Below are 22,544 nucleotides of genomic sequence, written 5' to 3' on the forward strand. Positions count from 1 at the left end.
ATGGACAAACCTCATGCAGACACTAAGAGACCATGGATGCCAACCCAGACTATTATACCCAGCAAAACTCTTAATCACCATAGGCGGAGTAAACAAAATATTCCAGGATAAAACCAGATTTAATCAATACCTGTCCACAAACCCAGCCCTACAGAAAGCACTAGAAGGGAAAATTCAACCCAAAGAAGCTAAACACATCCATGAAAAATCAAGCAATAGATAATCCTACACCAACATACACCACAGAAGGACAACACAACACAACCAAAAAAATAACAGGAATTAACAATCACTGGTCATTAATATCCATCAATATCAATGGTCTCAACTCACCTATAAAAAGACACAGACTAACAGAATGGATTAGAAAACAGGACCCATCCATATGCTGCATACAAGAAACACACCTTAACTCCAAAGACAGACACTACCTCCGAGTAAAGGGCTGGGAAAAGGTTTTCCAAGCAAATGGACCTAAGAAACAAGCTGGTGTAGCTATCCTAATATCTAATAAAATAGACTTCAAACTAAAATCAATCAAAAGAGACCAGGATGGACATTACATATTCATCACAGGAAAAATCCACCAAGATGAAGTCTCGATTCTAAACATTTATGCTCCAAATACAAAAGCACCCACATTCATAAAAGAAACACTACTAAAGTTTAAAACGCACATCAAACCCCACACATTAGTAGTGGGAGATTTTAACACACCACTCTCACCAAAAGATAGATCTACCAGACTGAAACTTAACAAAGAAATAAAGGACCTAACAGATGTTATGACTCAAATGGACCTAATAGATATATACAGAATATTCCATCCTAACACAAAAGAATATACCTTCTTCTCAGCACCCCATGGAACCTTCTCAAAAATTGACCACATGCTTGGACACAAAACAAATCTCAACAGATACAAAAAAATTGGAATAACCTCCTGTATTTTATCAGACCACCAAGCCTTAAAGTTAGAACTCAATAACAACAAAAATTATAGAAAACCCACAAACTCATGGAAACTGAATAATACCCACCTGAAACATCAATGGGTCAAGGAAGAAATAAAGACAGAAATTAAAGAGTTCCTAGAATTCAATGAAAATGAAAGTACAACATACCCAAACTTATGGGACACTATGAAAGCAGTGCTAAGAGGAAAATTCATAGCTCTAAATGCACACATAAAGAAGATGGAGCAATCCCATACCAATGAATTAACAGCACAACTGAAAGCTCTAGAACAAAAAGAAACAAACTCACCCAGGAGAAATAGACGCCAGGAAATAATCAAATTGAGGGCTGAAATCAACGAAATAGAAAACAAGAGAACAATACAAAAAATCAATGAAACAAAGAGTTGGTTCTTTGAAAAAATCAACAAGATAGACAAACCACTAGCCAAATTAACCAAAAGGCAAAGAGAGAACACCCAAATTCACAAAATCAGAAATGAAAAGGGAGACATAACAACAGACAATGAGGAAATCCAGAGAATCATCAGATCATACTTCAAAAACCTGTACTCCACAAAAATGGAAAACCAGGAAGAAATGGACAATTTTCTGGATAAATACAAAATACCAAAATTAAATCAAGACCAGATAAACCATTTAAATAGACCAATAACCCCTAAAGAAATAGAAACAGTCATCAAAAGTCTCCCAACTAAAAAAAGCCCAGGACCAGATGGTTTCAGTGCAGAATTCTACCTGACTTTCAAAGAAGAACTAATACCAATCCTCTTCAAAGTGTTCCACACAATAGAAACAGAAGGAACACTACCAAACTCTTTTTATGAGGCTACAATTACCCTGATACCCAAACCACACAAAGATGCAACAAAGAAAGAGAACTACAGACCAATCTCCCTCATGAACATTGATGCAAAAATACTCAACAAAATATTGGCAAACCGAATCCAAGAATACATCAAAACAATCATCCATCACGACCAAGTAGGATTCATCCCAGGGATGCAAGGATGGTTCAACATACGGAAATCAGTCAATGTAATACACCATATAAACAAACTGAAAGAAAAAAACCACATGATCATCTCCCTAGATGCTGAAAAAGCCTTTGACAAAATCCAACACCCCTTCATGATAAAGGTCTTAGAAAGAATAGGAATACAAGGAACATTTCTAAACATAATAAAAGCAATTTATAGCAAGCCAACAGCAAACATCAAATTAAATGGAGAGAAACTCAAAGCGATACCACTAAATTCAGGAACAAGACAAGGCTGTCCACTCTCCCCATATTTATTCAATATAGTACTAGAAGTTCTAGCTAGAGCAATAAGACAACAAAAGGAGATCAAAGGGATACAAATTGGCAAGGAAGAAGTCAAACTTTCACTATTTGCAGATGATATGATAGTATACATAAGTGACCCCAAAAACTCTACCAGGGAACTTCTACAGCTGATAAACTCCTTCAGTAAAGTGGCAGGATACAAGATCAACTCAAAAAAATCAGTAGCCCTCCTATACACAAATGATAAAAGGGCTGAGAAAGAAGTCAAAGAAACATCACCCTTTACAATAGCCACAAATAATATAAAATACCTTGGGATAACACTAACTAAACAAGTGAAAGACCTTTTTGATAAGAACTTTAAATCTCTAAAGAAAGAAATTGAAGAAGATATCAGAAAATGGAAGGATCTCCCATGCTCATGGATAGGTAGGATTAACATAGTAAAAATGGCAATCTTACCAAAAGCAATCTACAGATTCAATGCAATCCCCATCAAAATCCCAACACAATTCTTCACAGACTTGGAAAGAAAAATACTCAACTTTATATGGAAAAACAAAAGACCCAGGATAGCTAAAAGAATCCTATACGATAAAGCAACCCTTGGAGGCATCACCATCCCGGACCTCAAACTCTACTATAGAGCTATAGTAATAAAAACAGCTTGGTACTGGTATAAAAACCGACATACGGACCAATGGAATCGAATTGAAGACCCTGACATTAATCCATGCACATATGAACACCTGGTTTTTGACAAAGGAGCCAAAACTATACAATGGAACAAAGAAAGTATCTTCAACAAATGGTGCTGGCATAACTGGATGTCAATATGTAAAAGATTACAAATAGATCCATATCTGTCACCATGCACAAAACTCAAGTCCAAGTGGATCAAAGACCTAAACATAAATCCAGTTACACTAAACTTAATAGAAAAGAAGATAGGAAGCACTCTTGAACGCATTGGCACTGGAGACCATTTCCTAAATAAAACACCGACAGCACAGACCCTGAGCATAACCATTAATAAATGGGACCTCTCAAAACTGAGAAGCTTTTGCAGGGCAAAAGACACAGTCAATAAGACAAAAAGACAGCCAACAGATTGGGAAAAGATCTTCACCAACCCCACATCTGACAGAGGATTGATCTCCACAATATATAAAGAACTCAAGAAACGAGACATCAAAGCACTGAACAGTCCAATTAAAAAATGGGCTAAAGAGCTAAACAGAGAATTCACAAAACAAGAACTACAAATGGCTGAAAGACATTTAAAGAAATGCTCAACATCCTTAATCATCAGAGAAATGCAAATCAAAACGACTCTGAGATACCACCTTACACCTGTTAGAATGGCTAAGATCAAAAACACCAATGACAACCAATGTTGGAGAGGATGTGGAGCAAAGGGAACACTCCTCCACTGTTGGTGGGAATGTAAACTTGTACAACCACTGTGGAAATCAGTATGGCGGTTTCTCAGAAAATTAGGAATCGAACTACCTCAAGACCCAGCCATCCCACTCTTGGGCATATACCCAAAGAATGCTGATACATACCATAAAGATACATGCTCATCTATGTTCATAGCAGCACTATTTGTAATAGCCAGAACCTGGAAACAACCTAGATGCCCATCAACGGAAGAATGGATGAAAAAAATGTGGTACATATACACAATGGAGTACTACTCAGCAGAGAAAAACAATGAAAGCATGAAATTTGCAGGCAAATGGATGGAACTAGAAAATATCATCCTGAGTGAGGTAACCCAAACCCAGAAAGACAGTTATGGTATGTACTCACTCATTGGTGGATTCTAGATATAAAATGAACAATCAGACCACAACCCATAGAACCATAGAGGCTATATATATATAGCATGGAGGTCCGTAGGACGACTGTGGCATATAATAAATTTCAGTTTTACTCAATTATTGAAAAAAAATAGCCAAATGAATGGAAACACATGAACTATGAACCAAAGACTGAGGGGCTCCCAGCTGGATCAGGCCCTCTGAATAGCTGCTGTGATATTGAAGAAGTCAGGGAGATTCTTCTGCCTCAGAACAGCTTCATGGGTGTCCATATTTTACCACTTGGGATCTAGTCTTCTGAGGCAATGGGACCAGCTGCTTCAAGCCCCTGCTGCCATGTCCTGCCCGACATAATGGATTCTCAAACTAGAAGCTGAAATAAGCCCAAGCCATTGCCTTTGCCAGGCTACCTTCATTAGAGGCCCTCTACTGTGTAATGTGGCAAGAAAGCTTTCACCAGTGGTTCGTGTCACGCTCTTGGAATTCCTAGCTTTGGAGCTGGGACCCAAATAAACCTGTATTCTTTGCAAGCCAACCAGTCTGGTATTTGGTCATGCCAATAGAGAATGGATGAAATAGTCTTGGGGTAGAACATCGTCATATCTTTGTGAAGAGTGAGGTTCTGCCATAGTACAGCAGTTGAAGGTCCTCTCCACTGTGTGAATGCGACTGCAATTTCAATGCATCTCTTCATGCATGCTAGCAAAAGGCTTCCTTCTTTGTGGGAACAACATGTTTGGGGTGGGAGGTGAGAAGCCCTAGCGTAGATCCAAAGTTATTGGACTCTCAGGTCGCACCTGTGTGACCCCGGCAGTGGGGACAATGACCTTGTTACTGCAGCAGTGCCTGGAATGAGAGGAGACTGAACAGAAGTGTCACATAGGAGGTGTCCAGCACAAGGACGCTGGTGGCAGCTCACACCGAGACTCACCGATTTGCGAGACCCAGAGCTGAACACATTATGTACAATTTTGAGATGTAACTCTCACAGCAACTCTGAAGAGCAGGTCCTATTATCTCCATGGCATCAACGAGATAGATGAACATCGCGAGGTGCTAGAGGAATGGCCGACTCCAGAAGGTCCTCGAGTTTATACTTGAACTTCAGACCTCGAACAAATGCTCCTGCGCATTTGATGTTCCACTGTGTTTGATCACTAAAGATGGGCTGTGGTTTGAATACAGGTGGTCCCGTGCTAAGGGCCATCTGCTTAATCCAGCTAAGAAATCAGAGAGGATCAAAACACAGAGAGAATCTTCCTTCCATTAGCCGCACGGCACTCGGAAGACAGATCTAAATAAGAACGGATGCCTTGACTCATGGTGGGGTCAAGCTGACTCTATTGTACACCAAACCATGTTGCGCCTATGTGAACTACCAGACACCACAGCTCAGCCACACAATATACCTTGGAGTACCCGTTGCTTCCTGTCGTGACTGCAGAGCTGACCGGAAGCTCCAGTTTGCCCCTGCTATTCTTTACTGCGAGAGCGTTACTACATATTGTGCAGGAGAGGTGGATCAGTGGATGAAGTGCTTGCTGGACAAGTGTGAGGACCACAGTTCAGATCCCTAGGACCCGCATGAAAGCCAGAGAGATATAGTGCCCCACCTGTAATCCGAGGAAGGCCGAGAGAGGGGATATCCAGAGCAGACTGGCTAGTTAGACTATCTGAATCAGCAAGAGATCCTATCTCAATAAACAGAGTGGAGAACAATTGAGAGAGATACCTAACATCAACCTCTGGTCGCCACGTGTGCACACATGTTCATAGGTGCATATGCACCCCATACCTACCTACATGCAAATACTTAGACACACTCCTTCCACTCAACCATCAAAAAGACAGAGTATTATAACATATTGGCATAAAAAGATAAAAATTGAAAAAAAAAAAAAAAAAAAAAAAAAAAAAAAAAAAAAAAAAAAAAAGAAGGAGAGAAGGGAGGAGAAAGAAAGAAAGAGAGAGAGAGAGAGAGAGAGAGAGAGAGAGAGAGAGAGAGAGAGAGAGAGAGAGAAAGAGAAAGAAAGAAAGAAAGAAAGAAAGAAAGAAAGAAAGAAAGAAAGAAAGAAAGAAAGAAAGAGAGAAAGGAAAGAGAAAAGAAAAAGGGTACTACAGAGTGGGAGGGGAGGGGGTAGGTCTGGAAGGAACTAGGGGAGGGCTGAATATGATCAAATTACTTTGTATGACACTTTCAAAGAACTAATTTAAAAAAAAAAAGAATGAAGTTAGACAGGTCTTCAGAGACCAGCTCTGCCATTTCCCAGCTGTGTGACCCAGGGCAAGGTATTTAAGCCTAAGTGTATTCACCTGTAAAATGGGAATAAAAACAGTCTCTATCCTGGGGGTTCCTGGAAGGAGTACAGAAATCTTGAAAAGCCCTTAGCTCAACAGAATTGCACCATTCACATGACTGCTGAATGAGCAAACACCATGATTGATGACATGTTTCACGAGCCGAAAGGGCTCTCGGGGTTGAGTGTGGCTAGCACACACTCCAGGCACATCCACTATTTGGATTGTGTTTATTTGGCTTTATGATGAGTTCTGGAGACCGAACTTGCATGCCAGGCAAGTGCTCTACCACTGAGCTACATCCCCATCCATTACATTAACTTCTACTTAATATCTTTGCTTCAAAAATGCTCGTGATATAGCCCAGGCTGGCCTGGAACTGACAATCTTCCTGCCTCAGCCTCTGAGTTGCTTTGCTTTGACTTCTGTATAAGGCCTTTCCTCACTTCCAAGGACATACTGAATGTAACTCGAGTGGCTGGGTCCTGAGGAGCTCAGTATTGTATATTTTCATTGTATTTTTTTTCTTTCAGAGAAAGAAACCACTGAGCTGTTTCTCCAGCTCTCAGTGATTTTTATATTAAGATTTCGGATGTATAAACCTGTGTCTGTGTGTGAGTATGTACATGTGAGTTCAGGTACCAATGGAGAAGTTCCAAGAGGGCCTTGGATCCCCTGAAGCTACGTAATGTAGGTGCTGGAACTACCTTGCATCCTCTGGGAGAGCAGCAGGCTCTCCCATCCACTAAGTCTTGCTTCAGAGTCCCTAGATGTGCAGTTAATGATTGAAGCCATTGTAAACCACTCACAGCGAGGCTAACTGAGTTTTGCACTTTTATTAACTTGCCTAGAAAGGGTTTTCCTGGAACAAGTGGCCCTGACAATGTACCTGTATTGGGTTAGGGAGATGAAAAGGTAAATGGGATGGGACTGTAGCTCATTTGATAGAGTACCTCTCAGACATAGGTCCCAGAGTTCGATCCTCTGCACTGTATCAATGGGGCATGGACTCACATGACTTTCTTACTAGAACGTGGGAGGTGGAGACAGGAGGACCAGGAATTCAAAGACATCTTCAGCTACATAGTGACCTTGAGGCGAGCCTGGGCTACATGAGACCCTGACTCAGATAAAAGGTGGCGCTGATGAGATGACTTAGTGGTTCAGAGTACTTAACCGCTTTTACAGAGTACCTTGTGCCCACATGGTGGCTCACAACTACCTGTAACTCCAGTTTCAGGGGACCTGATTCTTTCTTCTGGCCTCAGGGGGCTCCTGCACACACATGGCACACATAAACTCATGAAGGTACACACATACATACAGATTAAAAAAATTTAAAAAAAAAAAAAAAGCCCAAATGAACCAGGAGGCTTGTCTGAGGGTCTTGCACATACCCAGTAGTTCACAGGGCACTTTTGCATATTTTGTTACCTCTGGTGACTCCATGTGAAGAGAGTGAGGCTCAGAGCAGTGTGGGAGCCAGAGTGGCTTCCAACTCGATAACTGCAGAATTGGGCCCACACCAAGATGCCACATTAGCTTCTTTTGGAGGTGCTGGGGAAGGGACCCAGGGGCTCACACACACTAGGTAAGCTTCTACCACTGGCCTGACCTTATTCTGCTGTAACCATACACTTGACACAAAGCAATTTAAGGGAGGCAGGGATTATTTTGTCTCACAGTTTGAGGGGGCACAGTCCACCATGCTTTGAAAGCCATCAGGGATTTTACAGGGTAGAAGTGTGAGACTAGAGCTCCCCCACACCAACAAATTAGGAAACAGAGTGTGAGCAGGAAGCACAAGGCTTCCTCCCACAAGTTCCACCTCCTAACTTCCTACAGCCTCCCCCAAACAGTGACATCAGCTGGACCAAGTATCCAAACACATGAGCCTGTGTGGCCATTTCTTCTCAGACTATAAGACAACTTGAGACTCTTCTGTAGCAGGCTTTCTTGAACTGCCAGCCCCCAAATCATGACACAAAGACTTATTATTAATTATAAATGCTCAGCCTTAGCTTAGGCTTGTTTCTAACTAGCTTTTTGTTTTTTGTTTTTTGAGACAGGGTTTCTCTGTGTAGCTTAGTGCCTTTCCTGGATCTTGCTCTGTAGACCAGGCTGGCCTTGAACTCACAAAGATCCGCTTGCCTCTACCTCCCGAGTGCTGGGATTAAAGGCTTGCGCCACCACTGCCAGGCTTCTAACTAGCTTTTTAAAACTTAAATTAACCCATTTCTATGTGCTGCCCTGAGGCTCATTTACCTCATCTACATACTGTCCATTCTGCTTTCCTGCTTCCTCCATGCCTGGCTGCTCCCCACCCCGACCACTGCTGGCTGGCTACCAGCCAGCTTGCCCCCAACTGGCTGGCTGGCCCCCTTTTTCTCTCTGACCACCAGCCCTGCCTATCCCTCCTTTGCCTAGCTATTGGCCATTCATCTTTGTAATTAGACCAATCAGGTGCCTTAGGAAGGCAAGGTAAAACAGCAACATGTCTTTATATAGTTAAACAAATGCAGCAGCAACAAATGCAACACATCTTTACATAGTTAAACAAACAGATATTCTATTCCACAACACTCTTCTGCAATCCCTTTGCCACCTCTGGAGGATCCAGAGCAGCAGAGGTGGTAGCCTGGAGAAGAGGCCCTGGAATGGATGGAGCTCATGGGGTGAGAGATGTGGACTCTGACCTCTGAGTGAGGTGGCTGGCACAGTTCAGCAGGATATCCATACAGTGCACTGTGAGGACCCCGATGGCCAAGAGGCTGATAGGCCCCACCTAGAGGGACAAGACAGGAAGACAGTGAGATGAAATCTAGCTACATCCACAGCCCAGCCTAGTACTGGACACTAGGCTCTTTGCAGAATGCAAGTCTCTATCTGGGCTGTAGCTCAGTGATAGGGGCTTGTCTAGCAGGTGTGACACCCTGGGTTCCATCCTAGCACTGCCCCCAAGCAGACAGAAAACTTTCTAGACATGGAGGCACGTGCCAAGAATGCCAACACTTAGGCTGAGGCAGGAGGATCACTGTGAGTTTGAGGCCAGTTTGAGCTATGTGGGAGACTCTGTAACCAACCAACTAACCAACCAATCAACTAGCTAACCAACCAACCAATCAGCTAACCAACCAACCAACCAGCCAGCCAGCCAGCCAACCAGCCAACCAACCAACCAACCAACCAACCAACCAGAAGTTGTCTATGATGAGCAGCAAGCTCAGCGTCCTCTGCCCTGGAGGCTGTGTTCAAACATCCTTTTTTAGTGTCACTGTTGACTGGCCGTCCCACACTGGCTAGGAATGTCCTTCCAGGGCAAAGAGTTCAATACCCCACACAGCCCAGGCCTTTTTTTTTTTTTTATCAGCCTCCGGGTATACTCTTCCAGAATCCCCATGCTAAACTTAATTCCTTTACACAGCTTAGCCTCAGCCCTCCTAAGACCCTTAAAGACCTTGCTTAATGACCAAGGTTCTTTTTGTGATGGAGTGCCCTTCTCTCAGGATAGTTAATCAACAGGCCCCAGGGACACTATGGCAGGTGAGTCTGTTTGGAAGAGCCACCTTGTGTAATACAGGATGGGGCGTGGCTGCACCCCTGGGCAGGGACCGTCCCCCCAAGATTTGACAAGTGAAACTGTTCCTGGACATCGCAGACTGTTGGGGGAGGGAGTGGAGCCAGTATAGAACACTCTCCCCAGCTGAGGACAGCTGCTCCAGCGAGTCTGCTTGTCAGACCCCATTTCAGAAGCAAGGTTGATTGTGAATCACAGTCTTCCGGATGTGACCAAAGGGCACAATGTGTGACTTTATAGCTATGTTCTGGGTGACAATTGTTTATCTTGTCACAAACAAATGAGGGGTCAAGAGTGCTGTAAGACCCCACAAGGAGGCAGCCTCCACATGGCAGAACCTTTCTTGTTTGCAATCTTTAACCCTGGGGCCAGGCACACTCCTGGAATGACCCAGTAAGCGTTCATCAGCTGGATCACTGTCAGAAGGGGATGGAGGGTCTCCACATCACCCAACAACTCTTGGAGGCAAAGAGGGCAATCTAAAAAGCTAGAAGGACATCACGGAGCTCGCTGGCAAAGACAATCTGGCTGAGGCCACACACATTTAACACTCTTCTGCAGACATCGATCTAGAACCTAGAGGGCTCCCAAGTAGAGGCTCCTCCCTCTGGCTGGGACTGTTAGTCATCGAAATCAGGTGGAGGAAGCAAGGGACCACTTCTCAGGCCTGGGGAAGACAAGCAGACTAAAGAAAAATTCTACCCATGGCATCAATCTGTCCTCATGGGCACCACTGGGGCTTTCTTTTGCAAGCTTCCTAAGGACTCCAGAGGAGACACATGTAAGGGACAGCTTTCACGTCTGTAGGACACAGTACAGTTTTTGAAAGGAGGCATAACCCAGGAGATAGTGCAGGTGGGTGTAGGGGACATGGGGATTGATGGGGACATCCTTATTCCTATGCCTCGCCCCTATCTCATACACCATCAGATGGTTTTATCCTGACTTTTATTTCTCAGTGCTTAGGATTGAACCCAGGGTTTCATTCCAACAGTCTTGAAACTAAGCTACATCCCCAACCCTTGTGGGTTTTTTGTTTTGTTTTCTTTTTGAGATAGTCTTACTATGTAGCTTAGGCTGCCTCGAAACTCATTCCATAGTCTAAGTTGGCCTTGACCTACAGCCTCCCAGCACCACTTGGCACTTCATGAGATGGTGTGAAACAGGAGTCACACACACAGACACACACACAGACACACACACAGACACACACACACACACACACACACACACACACACACACACACACACACACGCACGCACACACGAGTTTACAGGGAGGAGGTCTGCAGTGTCAAAGGGGAGATGGGAGACATAATACCCCAGGGACCAGGGAGGAGAGTTGGTGGACAGGGATTCTGCAGGTGCAGCTGGACTCTGAGTAACAGCTGCCCTCTCCAGGAGTGCTCAGTGTGCTTCCTGGTTGGCTCCCGGGAATTGATGGGCACAGATGCTGTTGCAGAGCCCAGTCCCCCAGAGCCACCCCACCACAGAGGTCTAGAGACTTATCTCCCCTCACCACAACTTGGATGAATCTAGTTCCTAGCCCATGGTGCCTCTTACCAACAATCCAGCATTTTTCACGGCCAGGGGAAGCCCCAGGAACCCTGTGCCAATGTTGCTTTTCAAAAGGTGGATAAAGATTTGCATAAACCTGTGGTGGGCAAAGTGAGAGAAGAGAATATTGTGTGGAAGGGATGGGGGGGGAGGACAAGGGCAGGAGAAAGGAGGGGAGGGAAGGAAAAGGAAGAGGAGAGGGACTGGAGAGGGAGGGCTGGATCCATCCCCACCCCCCAGCATTTCTGTGTGTGTGTGTGTGTGTGACTGTGTGTGTGTGTATGTCTGTGTGTGTGTGTGTGTATGTGTGTGTGTCTCTGTGTGTGTGTGACTGTGTGTGTTTGTGTGTCTGTGTGTGTGTGTCTGTCTCTGTGTGTGTGTGTCTCACTTTCTCCGTTTCTCTGCCCCCCCCCCATCTCTGGAACCCAGGTCCTTAGGCGGAGTGGGTAAGGGCTGTAGCCCTGAGCTCCAGCTCTAGCTTGTCTCTGTACTCTCAAAGACACGTCAAATAAGTAGTTGTAGATTTCACATAAACGGCATTTTAGGATTGGATGTAAAAATATCACCATTGCTTGTCAGGTTTGAGGCATTCCGGCAATCCCAGAACTCAGAAGGCTGAAGCAGGAGAATTGCAAATTTGAGGCCAGTCTGGGTTACAGAGTGAGACTCTGTCTGGAGAACATCTTCTATCTGTCTGAGTTTGGGGCAGTAAAAATGGAACGTGGGGCAATTGTTTACAGGAAGATCTATGTCTGTGGGGGAGAGGGCCTGGGATAGAGACCCGGCAGAGGGGAACACCTTCCCGGGTCAGGGGTGTGCTCTCTATGTCCCGCAGCTCAGGCTACAGACCGCGGGCTAATCTATGCGGGTTCTTTGCAAGAATTAGGAAATACGGTATATGCAAATATTCTCTGACAACTCTCCAGAGCTACAGTCATATTCTTAGGTCTAGAGCTTTGCTGTGTCATGGGGAACATGAGGAGGCCCTTTGGAGCTGAAGTCCGGCTGTGCTTGCCCTGGAAGGGTAATGGGACCACTCACAATAGTGCATCGGCTTCCTCTGGAGGGTCCTTCTGTGGGGAGACAAGGCTGTTGTTGCTGCTGCTGCTGCTGCTGCTGCTTGAGGTGGCCTTACACACGCTGAACAAATTCCGCTCACAGTTGTCATCTTTTCTAAGCAGCGACATCTTCCCCATGGTGAGCAGGTAGCAGAGGTATGGCACTCAGCTCCAGCAGGCTGGAAGGTGCCCGCCGTGGTCTTTCATCAGGAGAAGCCACACAGCAGGTGTTGGGTGCTGGCTCCTGATGCCTGGGTGTAGTCCTGAGTGTGGGAGTCAGAGGACAGTGCCTGGAGAAGCTGGAGTTGAGGGTGCCTCTCCGGGCTCTTGAGGCACCTAGGACAGCGTCACGGATCCCCCTCAGGACTGCCTTGACGGGACTCACACACTTTCAGCCTGTCTCCCAGCTCAGCCCTTGATGACAGGTCCACAGGGAACACTGACTGGGAGGAGGAAGGGACCATTAGCCTGGAAGTTCTGGCACCTGGCTGTGGGCTCAGGCTCAGGGTTCACTGCCTCTGGCAAGAACAAGCCCCAGCTACCTCACAATGGAGGCTGCCCAGGCAATAGGCTGCTGCCCAGGATGCAGAGTGCCACCTGTACCAACATCTCCAGCTGGAGGTAAACCGTGGCTTATGCCAGCTTAAATGCCAACTGCCCAGGAGGACAGTATGGACCGCCGCCTAATTAGGAAGGGGGTAAATGGATACTTCTAAAAAGACATTTGTGGGCTGGAGAGAGGGCTCAGTTCAAGCATGAGGACCTGAGTTCAATCCCCAGAACCCATGTAAAAAAAAAGCCAGGTGTGGTGGTACACACTTGTGATCATGGTGCCAGGAGGTGGAGACTGGAGGATTCTTAGGGCTCACTAACCAGCCTAGACTACTTGGAAAGCTCCAGGCCAGTGAGAGCTCTACACACACACACACACACACACACACACACACACACACACACACACACACACACACACACATTGGTTGGGGCATGGTAGCAGATGGCTTTAATCCCAACACTCAGGAGGCAGACGACGGGTGGATCTATGTGAGTTCGAGACCAGCCTGGCCTACATGGTGAGTTTCAGGACAGCCAGGGCCACATAGTGAGACCCCATCTCAACAAGCAAACAAACACCCCAAATCAGAACCATGAGCTGATGAACTGCAAGCCCTCTGTAACCACAGGCCAAGATGAACCTTTTCTGCTTCAGTCAGTTATTTCTGGTTTTTTGTTTTGTTTTTGTTTGTTTTTTAGAGACAGGGTTTCTCTGTGTAGTTTTGGTGCCTATCCTGGATCTCTCGCTATAGACCAGGCTGGCCCCAAATTCACAGAGATCCACCTGGCTCTGCCTCCTGAGTGCTGGGATTAAAGGCATGCGCTACCACCGCCCGACCCTATTTCTGGTCTTAACAATGAAAAGGTAACCTCTGGAATCACCCAGGGAACTCCTGTCCAGGGCAGTGAGCAGTGATTAAAAGCGAGACAGTAGGGAGACAAAGTGGGCTAATTCTGAACAGTTACATTTTTTTTTTAAAATTTACCTCTTTATTTTTTTTTTAAGATTCATTATTTATTTGGGGACGTGCCACAGTGTGTGGGAGGTTAGAGAACAACTTGTGGGAGTCCGTTCTCTCAGCGTGCGGGTCCTGCAGTTCCAACTCAGGTTGTAAGGATGGCGGCAAGTCCTTTACCTGCTGAGCCATCTCCCCATCCCCTCTGGGTACTATATTATTACTGTTGTTGTTATCATTACATTTTGAGATAGGGTCTCTTTAGTAACCCTGCCTCTCTCTCTCTTTTACCAGTCTGGTCTCGAACTCACAGAAATTCACCTGCATCTGCCTCCCGAGCACTGAGATTAAAGGCATGCGCCACCACCCCTGGCTGGTGAGCACTGTTTTAAATGTGACGGCCCAGAGGATGTGCTGATGGACTTTATATGTGAGGTATAAAAGAAAGGGAGTAGTTAAGGATCACCCCGATCTGGGGGCCGAGGAAGAGGAAGAACGGGCAGGGCATCAGCACAGTATTGAAGCTGCCTTCCCAGAGCTGGTGCGCTGTGATTTCATCCTGTGTCTGTGGGGGTGGTCTGGAGGCTTTGCTTATGAGGGCGCCACTGTCACATACTTCACCCTTGAGCGTTACCCTCGCTATGACAACCTTGAGGAGACACTTGTTCCCTGCAACCTTTTTTTTTTTTTTTTTTTTGGTTTTTCGAGACAGGGTTTCTCTATGTAGCTTTGCGCCTTTCCTGGAACTCACTTGGTAGCCCAGGCTGGCCTCGAACTCACAGAGATCCGCCTGCCTCTGCCTCCCAAGTGCTGGGATTAAAGGCGTGTGCCACCACGGCCCGGCTTCCCTGCAACCTTTAATCCCGCCACAGAAGGCAACTGTGAGTCCCTTTTACTCCTCAATGGCAAGGAAATCTCTCTCTCTCAGTCTCTGTCTGTCTGTCTGTCTGTCTGTCTCTCTCTCTCTCTCTCACACACACACACACACACACACACACACACACACACACACACACACACACACACAAGCCTTCACCCTTAGCTGAGGAGCTACTTGGCAGTTGATGGCTTCTAAGGGAGGAAGAGCCAGTTTTAAGGCCGTGGTAGGATGCGCATGCTCCATGGATGGCCCCACACCCATGAGTGCATGGGTGGTGCAAACTGGACTCAGTGGGTAATTAAAAAGAAGAGGAAGCAAGATTGGGAGGAAGTGGAGAGTGAGGGTGGATCTGGAAGGATTGAGGGGATGTCCTGGATAGTTTTATGCCAACTTGACACAGGCTGAAGTCATCTGAGAGGAGGGAACCGCAATTAGGAAAATACCTCCATGAGATTGGGTTGTAGGCAAGCTGTAAGGTATTTTCTTAATTAGTGATTGACAGGGGCGGGCCCAGCCCATTGTGGGTGGTGCCATACCTGGGCTGTTGGTTCTGGGTTCTGTAAGAAAGCAGGCTGTGAACAAGTCATGGAGAGCAAGCCAGTAAGCAGCACCCTTCCATGGCCTCTGCATCAGCTCCTGCCTCCAGGGTCCTGCCCTGCTTGAGTTCCTGTTCTGGCTTCCTTCAATGATGGACTATGATGTGAAAGTGTAAGCCAAATAAACCCTTTCCTGGTCGTGGTGTTTCTTTGTAACAATAGAAACCCCAACTAAGTCACGAGGGAAAAGGAGAACATGCTCAAAATACATTGTATGCATGTGTGAAATTCTCAAGGAATTAATGCAAATATTATATTGAAAAATAGAAGAATCCGGCAGGGCCGCATGGTGGTTTTGCCCTTCTGTTCTGAGGAACTCAAACATGCCCATTTTCAGTGGCGGAACCTTTTGACAGTACCCCCTGTGGTGACTAAGCCTTCCTCTTTCCTGTGGGTCTGTGTTAAGGAGTCCGAACTTGAGCAGGGTGTAGGAGGACAGAATAAACACTCAGCTAAGTAGACAAAGGAGCAGGGTCACAGGTCACAAATTCCGTGTGCAGGTTTCAGGAAGGCAAAACTCAGATGAGGAAGAAGGAATCACACCCTAGAGCCAACAGTCTTCTCCAGTGTCTGAGTGCTGGCACGTGTCCCTCCCCCCCAGACAGCCACCGACACCATGTGGCAATCCTGCTTTTGGAAGAGATGGTAATAGTACATGTATGGGAAAACTTACCACTGTCACCATGCAGGCCATTATCACTAAGCACAGGGGTCACTGTGCATTCACAGGGCTGTGCAGTTTCTAAGACTCTTCCAGAAACTTCTTTTAGGATGAGTGGGCATGGCAGTGCATGGGGTGGGGGTTGGGGGACAGAGGCAACCTGATCTCTGTGAGTTTGAGGCTAGCCTGGTCTACACTGGAAGTTCCAGGTTAGCCAGTGCTATAGAGCAAGACCCTGTTTCAGGATTTTTTGTTTTTTGTTTTTTTGTTTTTTTTTTTTTTGTTTTTTTTTGGCCAGTGAAATGGATCCATGGGTAAAAATACTTGTCACCAAGCCTGATGACCTGAGTTCCATCCCTGAGACTCATATGGAGAGAGGAGAAAATATATTCTCAAAGTTGTCCTCTGACTTACACACACACACACACACACACACACACACACACACATACACGCTAAAGAAATACAATGTAATTTTTCTCCTTTCTTTTTAACTTCACTTTCACTTTGCTCAAAGACCTTTAGGCCTGGCAGAGCAGCAGGGAGCTGTGATAACAAATGCCTGGGTTCCACACCCTCTTCTCTCTATGATGGGTCTTCAGCTAACTGATCTTTCTGAGCCTGGCTCATCTGAAAACAGCGGTATATACATACCTCAGGAACTGTTCTCACTGCTGTGACCACAGGTCCAACAAAAGCCACTCAAGGAAGGAAGGGGTTAGATTGGCTCCCGGTTTGAGGACACAGTCCATCATGGGAGGACAGCATGGTGGCAGGAACATGAGGCACTAATCACGTGGCATTCACAGTCAGGAAGCGGAGAGAGAGGAATGCCCACACTTAGCTTGTTTCTTCCTTTTTATTCAGTTCACAGCCCAGCTCATGGGATGGCGCTGCCCATATCCAAAATGGGTCTTCACTTCTCAGCCAACCCTGTCTGGAAACACACCTCACCTGTGGGTGTGTCTTCAAGGCGATTATACACGATCTTCTGTACTCCCTGAACCAACATCGAGCCCCAAAAGTTAAAGAAAGGGCAGCTGAGTTGGGTGTGGTGGCACGCATTTATAATCCCAGGAGAGGAAAGCAGGAAGATCAGGCACTCAGGACAGCCTCGGCCACATAGCAAGGAAACCCTGCCTCAAAGGAGGAAGAGGAAGAGGAGGAGGAAGGGAAAAGTCACGTGTACACCCATGACTATGTCTGAATAACCAGACAATACTAACAACTTGAAAATAGAGCTGTCACTCAGCTCTGCTCATGAGTAGTTGAGATGATGTGGATAATTGCTAATGAGCCCTAGCTGGCATCTGTCCCTTACATCGGTGTTTCTTATGTTATGCATTCCAAGATTTAGTTATAGCCGGTTAGGTCTCAACAATAAGATTAGGGGCTGGAGAGGTGGCTCAGTGGTTAATAGTGCCTGCTGCTCTTGCGGAGGACCTGATTCATTCACAACCACCTGTAACTCCAGCTCCAGGAGAGCTGATATCTTCCTGTGGCCTTTGAGGACACACACACACACACACACACACACACACACACACACACACACACACCTAAAAAAGTCAGCTCCACAGAGCTGAAAGAGATGGTAGTCTCAGGGTAGAAGACATCACCAAATTTCCATTTATAGCACATTTACTGTTGGCCAAAGCCAGTTACAAGGTGACATGTAGACCACCATTTGGTAGACCAAGATGCCACACTACATTGTCACAGGTATTTATAAAACTTTTAAACTATTATATAAGAACCGTGTATTATGTCTGTGCCCAGTAGGTAATCGAGGATGTTCATTGCAAGAATTTAGAAATAAAAACCTACTCCAGTGATGTCTGTGTCTGCTGCCCTTGGCTCATAAGCTTGACCCGGCATTTTTCTTACTCACTGCTGGACTTCTGAGTTGGGCTAAAACTTCAGTGGTCTAGAAAGTTCAATGCCCTTATCTGTAACACAGACGGTGTCTTTTTGCCTGAGCATTGTGACTCACCTCAGCCCCTTTTATCTTGATGCTGGGGTGAGCATCATAAGTGTTCCCAGTCACTGCCAGGAAAAGGATGTGACCTGTTTACCAAAGGTTGAGCCGGCGGAGATCTCCAAAAGCTGGCCCTTGCTGCCCCCTAGTGGCTGCTTTTTGCATAGCTCCACTCAAGGTATGAAATTCGATAAAGGACCAGAAACAGGAGGGTGGAATCCAAAAGCTTCCATAGGAGAGCTCTCCACTGTGAGGAAGACTCGAGGATGAGCAAGGTTTGCTTTTGGCTTTGTTTTGTTTTGCTTTTGTTTTTTTTAAATGACAAGCTACACCTTGTATCTGGTGAGTCTTGTTTCTTCACGTCTTAGACCAGAGAAAAGGTGAAACAATAGACACCGTACGTCACCATGGGTGAGGGAGGCTCTGTCACTGAATAAACACAGTGGCATTGGACACGGGGAGAGAGTTCCCGGGCTCAATCAGCTCATCCAGGGCCTGGTAGGTCCCCACCACGAAGCCCACGAAGCCCAGGATGCTGATGAGGGCATCCTTGATGATGGTCAGGGGGCTCAAGCCCTCCCCGTAGTAGGTGGTCACCTCCAGCAGGGGCGGGATGATGAGGGCCAGGGTGCTGCTGCTCACGGAGCCCACCAGGGAGAGGACCAGGTCCAGGCGTGGGATGAGGATGGCCAGTGTGCCTATGGGAGAGGAAGGGGGACAGATGGAGAATCCCAGCTTTAAAGCCTTTAAAGACGGTTATTGAAGTTACTTTTAAAAGAAACCAAACCTCCCTCAGATGTTCAGTTTTGCAAATAAAAGTTGAGGGCTGGGGATGTAGCTCAGTTGCTAGATGCCTGCCTAGCGTGCATGAAGCCCTGGTTCTGTCCCCGGTTTCCATGGTAACACATGCCTACAACTCCAGCATTTTGGAGGTGAAGGCTGGAGGACCAGGAGCTCAAGGTTCCCTTTGGCTACCTAGTTTAGTTTGAGGCCAACCTGAGCTATATGAGACTGTATAAAAAGGGACAAAATGAAATAAATAATAAAAAAAAAAGGCAGGGTGTGGTGTTGCCTGCCTTTGGTCCTAGCACTTGGGAGGCAGAGGCCAGCCTGGTCTACACAGTAAGATCTAGGCTAGTCAGGGATACATACTGAGACCCCATAAAAACAAAACAAAACAACAAAATTAACCTTAAAACAACAACAACAAACAAATGGGAGATGGCTCTGTGGGTGTAGGCACGTGCTGCTAAGTCTGATGATCTGATTCTGATCCCCAGACACACGGGGTAAAAATTGTCCTCTGACCTATACACATGTGAACGATACATAAAATAGATGTAAAAAACTTAAGAAGAAGGAAACGGTGGAGAGCTCCCAGGACACCTGTTCTTATCTCAGGGGTGACACATTAATGATTGATGCCGCTCATTCCTGTTATCCAGATCGAGCGTGACAGGGCAAGACAGAGCAGAGCTTCCTCCATCTTGTATTCTTGCTGAGGCCATTTCAGGTTTAATTAGAATTTGATCTCCTTGATGGAGAATTCTGTGGAAAATGACCCAACTCTATTCCAGGAACCTGAGGTCAGGATGCCCAGCTAACTTACCTCAGCTTCTGTTAAACTATCTGCTTGTGTAACCCCCTCTCCCTTCAGCTCCAGAGTGAGGCACTGAGATGTGGATTTTGCCTTTAAAGACCGCTTGCTCTAAGTATTCAGGGCTACACTTGGGTCCCTGAATACCTGAGTATAGTCCGGGCCGGCTGGAATAAAGACTTCCAATCAGCTACAAACGGAGTGGTCATCCCTGGTGGGTTCCCCACAACACTGTGTGTTCATATTGTTGGGTTGTTGAGGGGGGATTTTCTTTACTCAGGTTCAGTGTCTGGGGTTCTTTCAGAGATTATCAAGAGAAAACACAATGTTCATTTGTGAGCTGCATCCAGGAGAGTCCAAGGGATGGCAATGTACACTCAGGTAATGAAGGAAGCAGGCTTGACTCATAAGCACGGGGTCCTAGCAGTACCCACCATTCCCCAAAACCAAAGAGAATGGAAGGCAGGCCAGTTTCAGATGGTTCCTTAATTCCAATATGACAATGCTAGCCTTCTGTTGGGCTGGCCTTGCAGACAGCGGTGTGAAGGGGGGTGGGGTGGGCGGGCTGTGTTTCCAGAACACCCTAGCTAGTCACGATTTTTACTCAATCTCTGTTCAAATGTCAATAGCCTCAAATGATCTTCTGTTACTACCATTTCACGCATGTGTGTTCTGATCTCTTTCCCTGTCAAATAATTTTTGTGCATATTTTCATTTTTTATCCTTTGACAATTTCCTGTGGGTATATACTGTATGTTGGTCACACTCACCCCCGACTACCCTCTCTTGTCCCTCTCCCACAAGCCCCCAGCCACATCCATGTCTTTTTATAAACGACCCTCTGGATTTAATTAGGGTTGTCAGCACGAGCCTGGGTATGGGGCTCGTTTTAAATGTTGGCCTAAATTTACACGAAGTCCTGGGGGACCAACAGCACTTGTTGCCCGGGCATTCTCCCTGCCAGCCTTGGGGGGGGGAGGGGTGCTGCCTCTGGACTTTGATGACCTGGCTTTGAATCCCGCTTGCTTTTCTTCATTAATATATTTCTTTAATTTAGTTACATTTATCTATTGAATGTATATGTGTGGAGTGTGTGCCTCGGCACATGTGTAGAAGTCTGAGGTGACTTTTAGGAGTTGAGGCTCTCCTTCCACGGTGTGGGTTCCGGGGACTGAACTCAGGTTGTCAGGCTTGGGAGCAAGCGTCTGCCAACTGAGCCATCTGACGGGCCCTTTGCCACCACTATTAACTATCGAGAAAGCATCTCATCTAACTCAGGCTGGTTTCAAACTTGCTACACAGCCAAGGGTGACCTTGAACTTCTGATCCTCCTGACTCTACCTCCAGAGTGCTGGGATCACAAGAATGCATCAACACACCCTCTTTAGGAGGCTCTGAAGAATGAATGCGTGCCAGGCAAATACTTAGACACTAGGCCATGTTCCCAGCTCCCAACACTCACAGGCCAGTTATTTGACAGTGTCCTCCTTCATGAGCATTCTCATGGGGACTGAATAAATGCTATGAAATACAGCCTAGGAAGGGTTTACCACAGTGCCTTGCACACTCTGTATCCTGATTATTATTTAACACACTGGATATCAATGAATCCGTCCTTTGGCTGGGCATCAGCACACCTGTCTAATTAGGGCACATGTAAGAATGGTTCAAATGGGGGTTGGAGAGATGGCTCAGTCAAGTGTCTACCTTGTAGGGCCCAAGGACCTGAGCTGGATCCCTAGAACCAGGCATGGTGGGGTACACTTTTAACCCCAGCGCTGGGGAGGCATAGGCAAGTTGATCTCTGGAGCTTGCTGACTAGGTAGCCTAGCCTAACTGGTAAGTTCCAGGCCAATGAGAGACCATATTTAAAAAAAAAAAAAAAAGGTGGTAGTACCTGAAAAATGTCACCGGAGTTGTCATCTGCCTCTACTTGTATGCACACATATGAATGTACACACACACACACACACACACACACACACACACACACACACACACACACTTCTCGGGAAATGGCCAGGAGGCTCCCTGAGACTCTGTTCTACTCACATGTGAGGCAGACCATGGCGATTCGGATGGACAAATCCACAGGCAGTGCCCAGCGCTTGGACACCTGGGAAACAGCAAGGGGGATGATGATTTCCGCCGGGACGTAGAACTGCAGGGCGTAGGTGCACAGGATGCCGACAACATACAGGAGCTTGACCGACTGGTACAGCCTGCAAGACATGCAGCCATGTTCTCCATGGCCTGACACCCTTCCTGGGGACAGCAGCCTCGGACTTTGGGACAGTCCCCTGGGTCTGTGTTTCCTTCTCCGAGTATGGAGGAGTCTCACCAGAGTGGAGAGAACAGAGAAGTGTGGAGGGTATGACCGTAGCAGAGAGAAGGGCCGTGTAGATGAGAAGCCAGCAGCCCTGGGCATGTGCACATGTGGTGCCTTGACAGACCACTCTGGGAAGTGAGGACAGACAGGCTGACGCCAGGTACTTCTCCCAGGAAGACTCAACAGCTAAGTGGCCAGGGTCCCAAAGCCTGGGTCTAAAGTCCTTTGTGATTGGAGTCTAGGAACTGTCTGTGCCCCCCAAGTATGCGGTACATCAGGAGCCCTCAACAAGCGCTCAGCTTAGTTTGGAGACCTGCCAAGTCCTGAATAATTGAGAGGGAAAAGATGTTGTCTGTGGGTTGTGTGGAGACAGGAAAGGAGAAGCAGGGTCGTGGGCGGGCTTGAAGCTGA

General features: G+C 46.4%; 2 protein-coding genes and 1 long non-coding RNA gene across 4 annotated transcripts in view; 1 reads left to right on the forward strand and 2 right to left on the reverse strand.

Annotated features, from left to right (window-relative positions):
• Nucleotides 1–13,104, reverse strand: part of Slc36a3 (solute carrier family 36 member 3) — a 35,377-nt gene extending 22,273 nt beyond the window's left edge. Inside the window, exons 1-3 of one of the 2 annotated variants that reach the window (XM_042284017.2) lie at nucleotides 12,565–13,104; nucleotides 11,530–11,620; nucleotides 9,086–9,174 (exon numbers count right to left, since the gene is read on the reverse strand). In XM_042284017.2, the coding sequence (XP_042139951.1) occupies nucleotides 9,086–9,174; nucleotides 11,530–11,620; nucleotides 12,565–12,719 (335 nt within the window). In that variant the 5' untranslated portion in view covers nucleotides 12,720–13,104. The remainder of the gene's footprint in view (nucleotides 1–9,085; nucleotides 9,175–11,529; nucleotides 11,621–12,564) is intronic. The other variant, XM_042284018.2, reaches the window with a different exon arrangement.
• A 79-nt stretch (nucleotides 13,105–13,183) lies between these two features.
• On the forward strand, nucleotides 13,184–14,490 carry LOC143266861 (uncharacterized). Its single transcript, XR_013041657.1, has 2 exons — nucleotides 13,184–13,279; nucleotides 14,387–14,490. It is a non-coding gene; the product is annotated as an uncharacterized LOC143266861 (long non-coding RNA).
• Nucleotides 14,491–17,829: 3,339 nt separating this feature from the next.
• Slc36a2 (solute carrier family 36 member 2) overlaps nucleotides 17,830–22,544 on the reverse strand; it is a 30,524-nt gene continuing 25,809 nt past the window's right edge. Inside the window, exons 9-10 of the mRNA XM_006984877.4 lie at nucleotides 21,857–22,026; nucleotides 17,830–18,905 (exon numbers count right to left, since the gene is read on the reverse strand). Of these exons, the coding sequence (XP_006984939.1) occupies nucleotides 18,634–18,905; nucleotides 21,857–22,026 (442 nt within the window). The 3' untranslated portion in view covers nucleotides 17,830–18,633. The remainder of the gene's footprint in view (nucleotides 18,906–21,856; nucleotides 22,027–22,544) is intronic.

This window comes from Peromyscus maniculatus, chromosome 8 (assembly GCF_049852395.1).
Source record: "Peromyscus maniculatus bairdii isolate BWxNUB_F1_BW_parent chromosome 8, HU_Pman_BW_mat_3.1, whole genome shotgun sequence".
In the NCBI taxonomy this organism is placed as follows: Eukaryota; Metazoa; Chordata; class Mammalia; order Rodentia; family Cricetidae; genus Peromyscus; species Peromyscus maniculatus.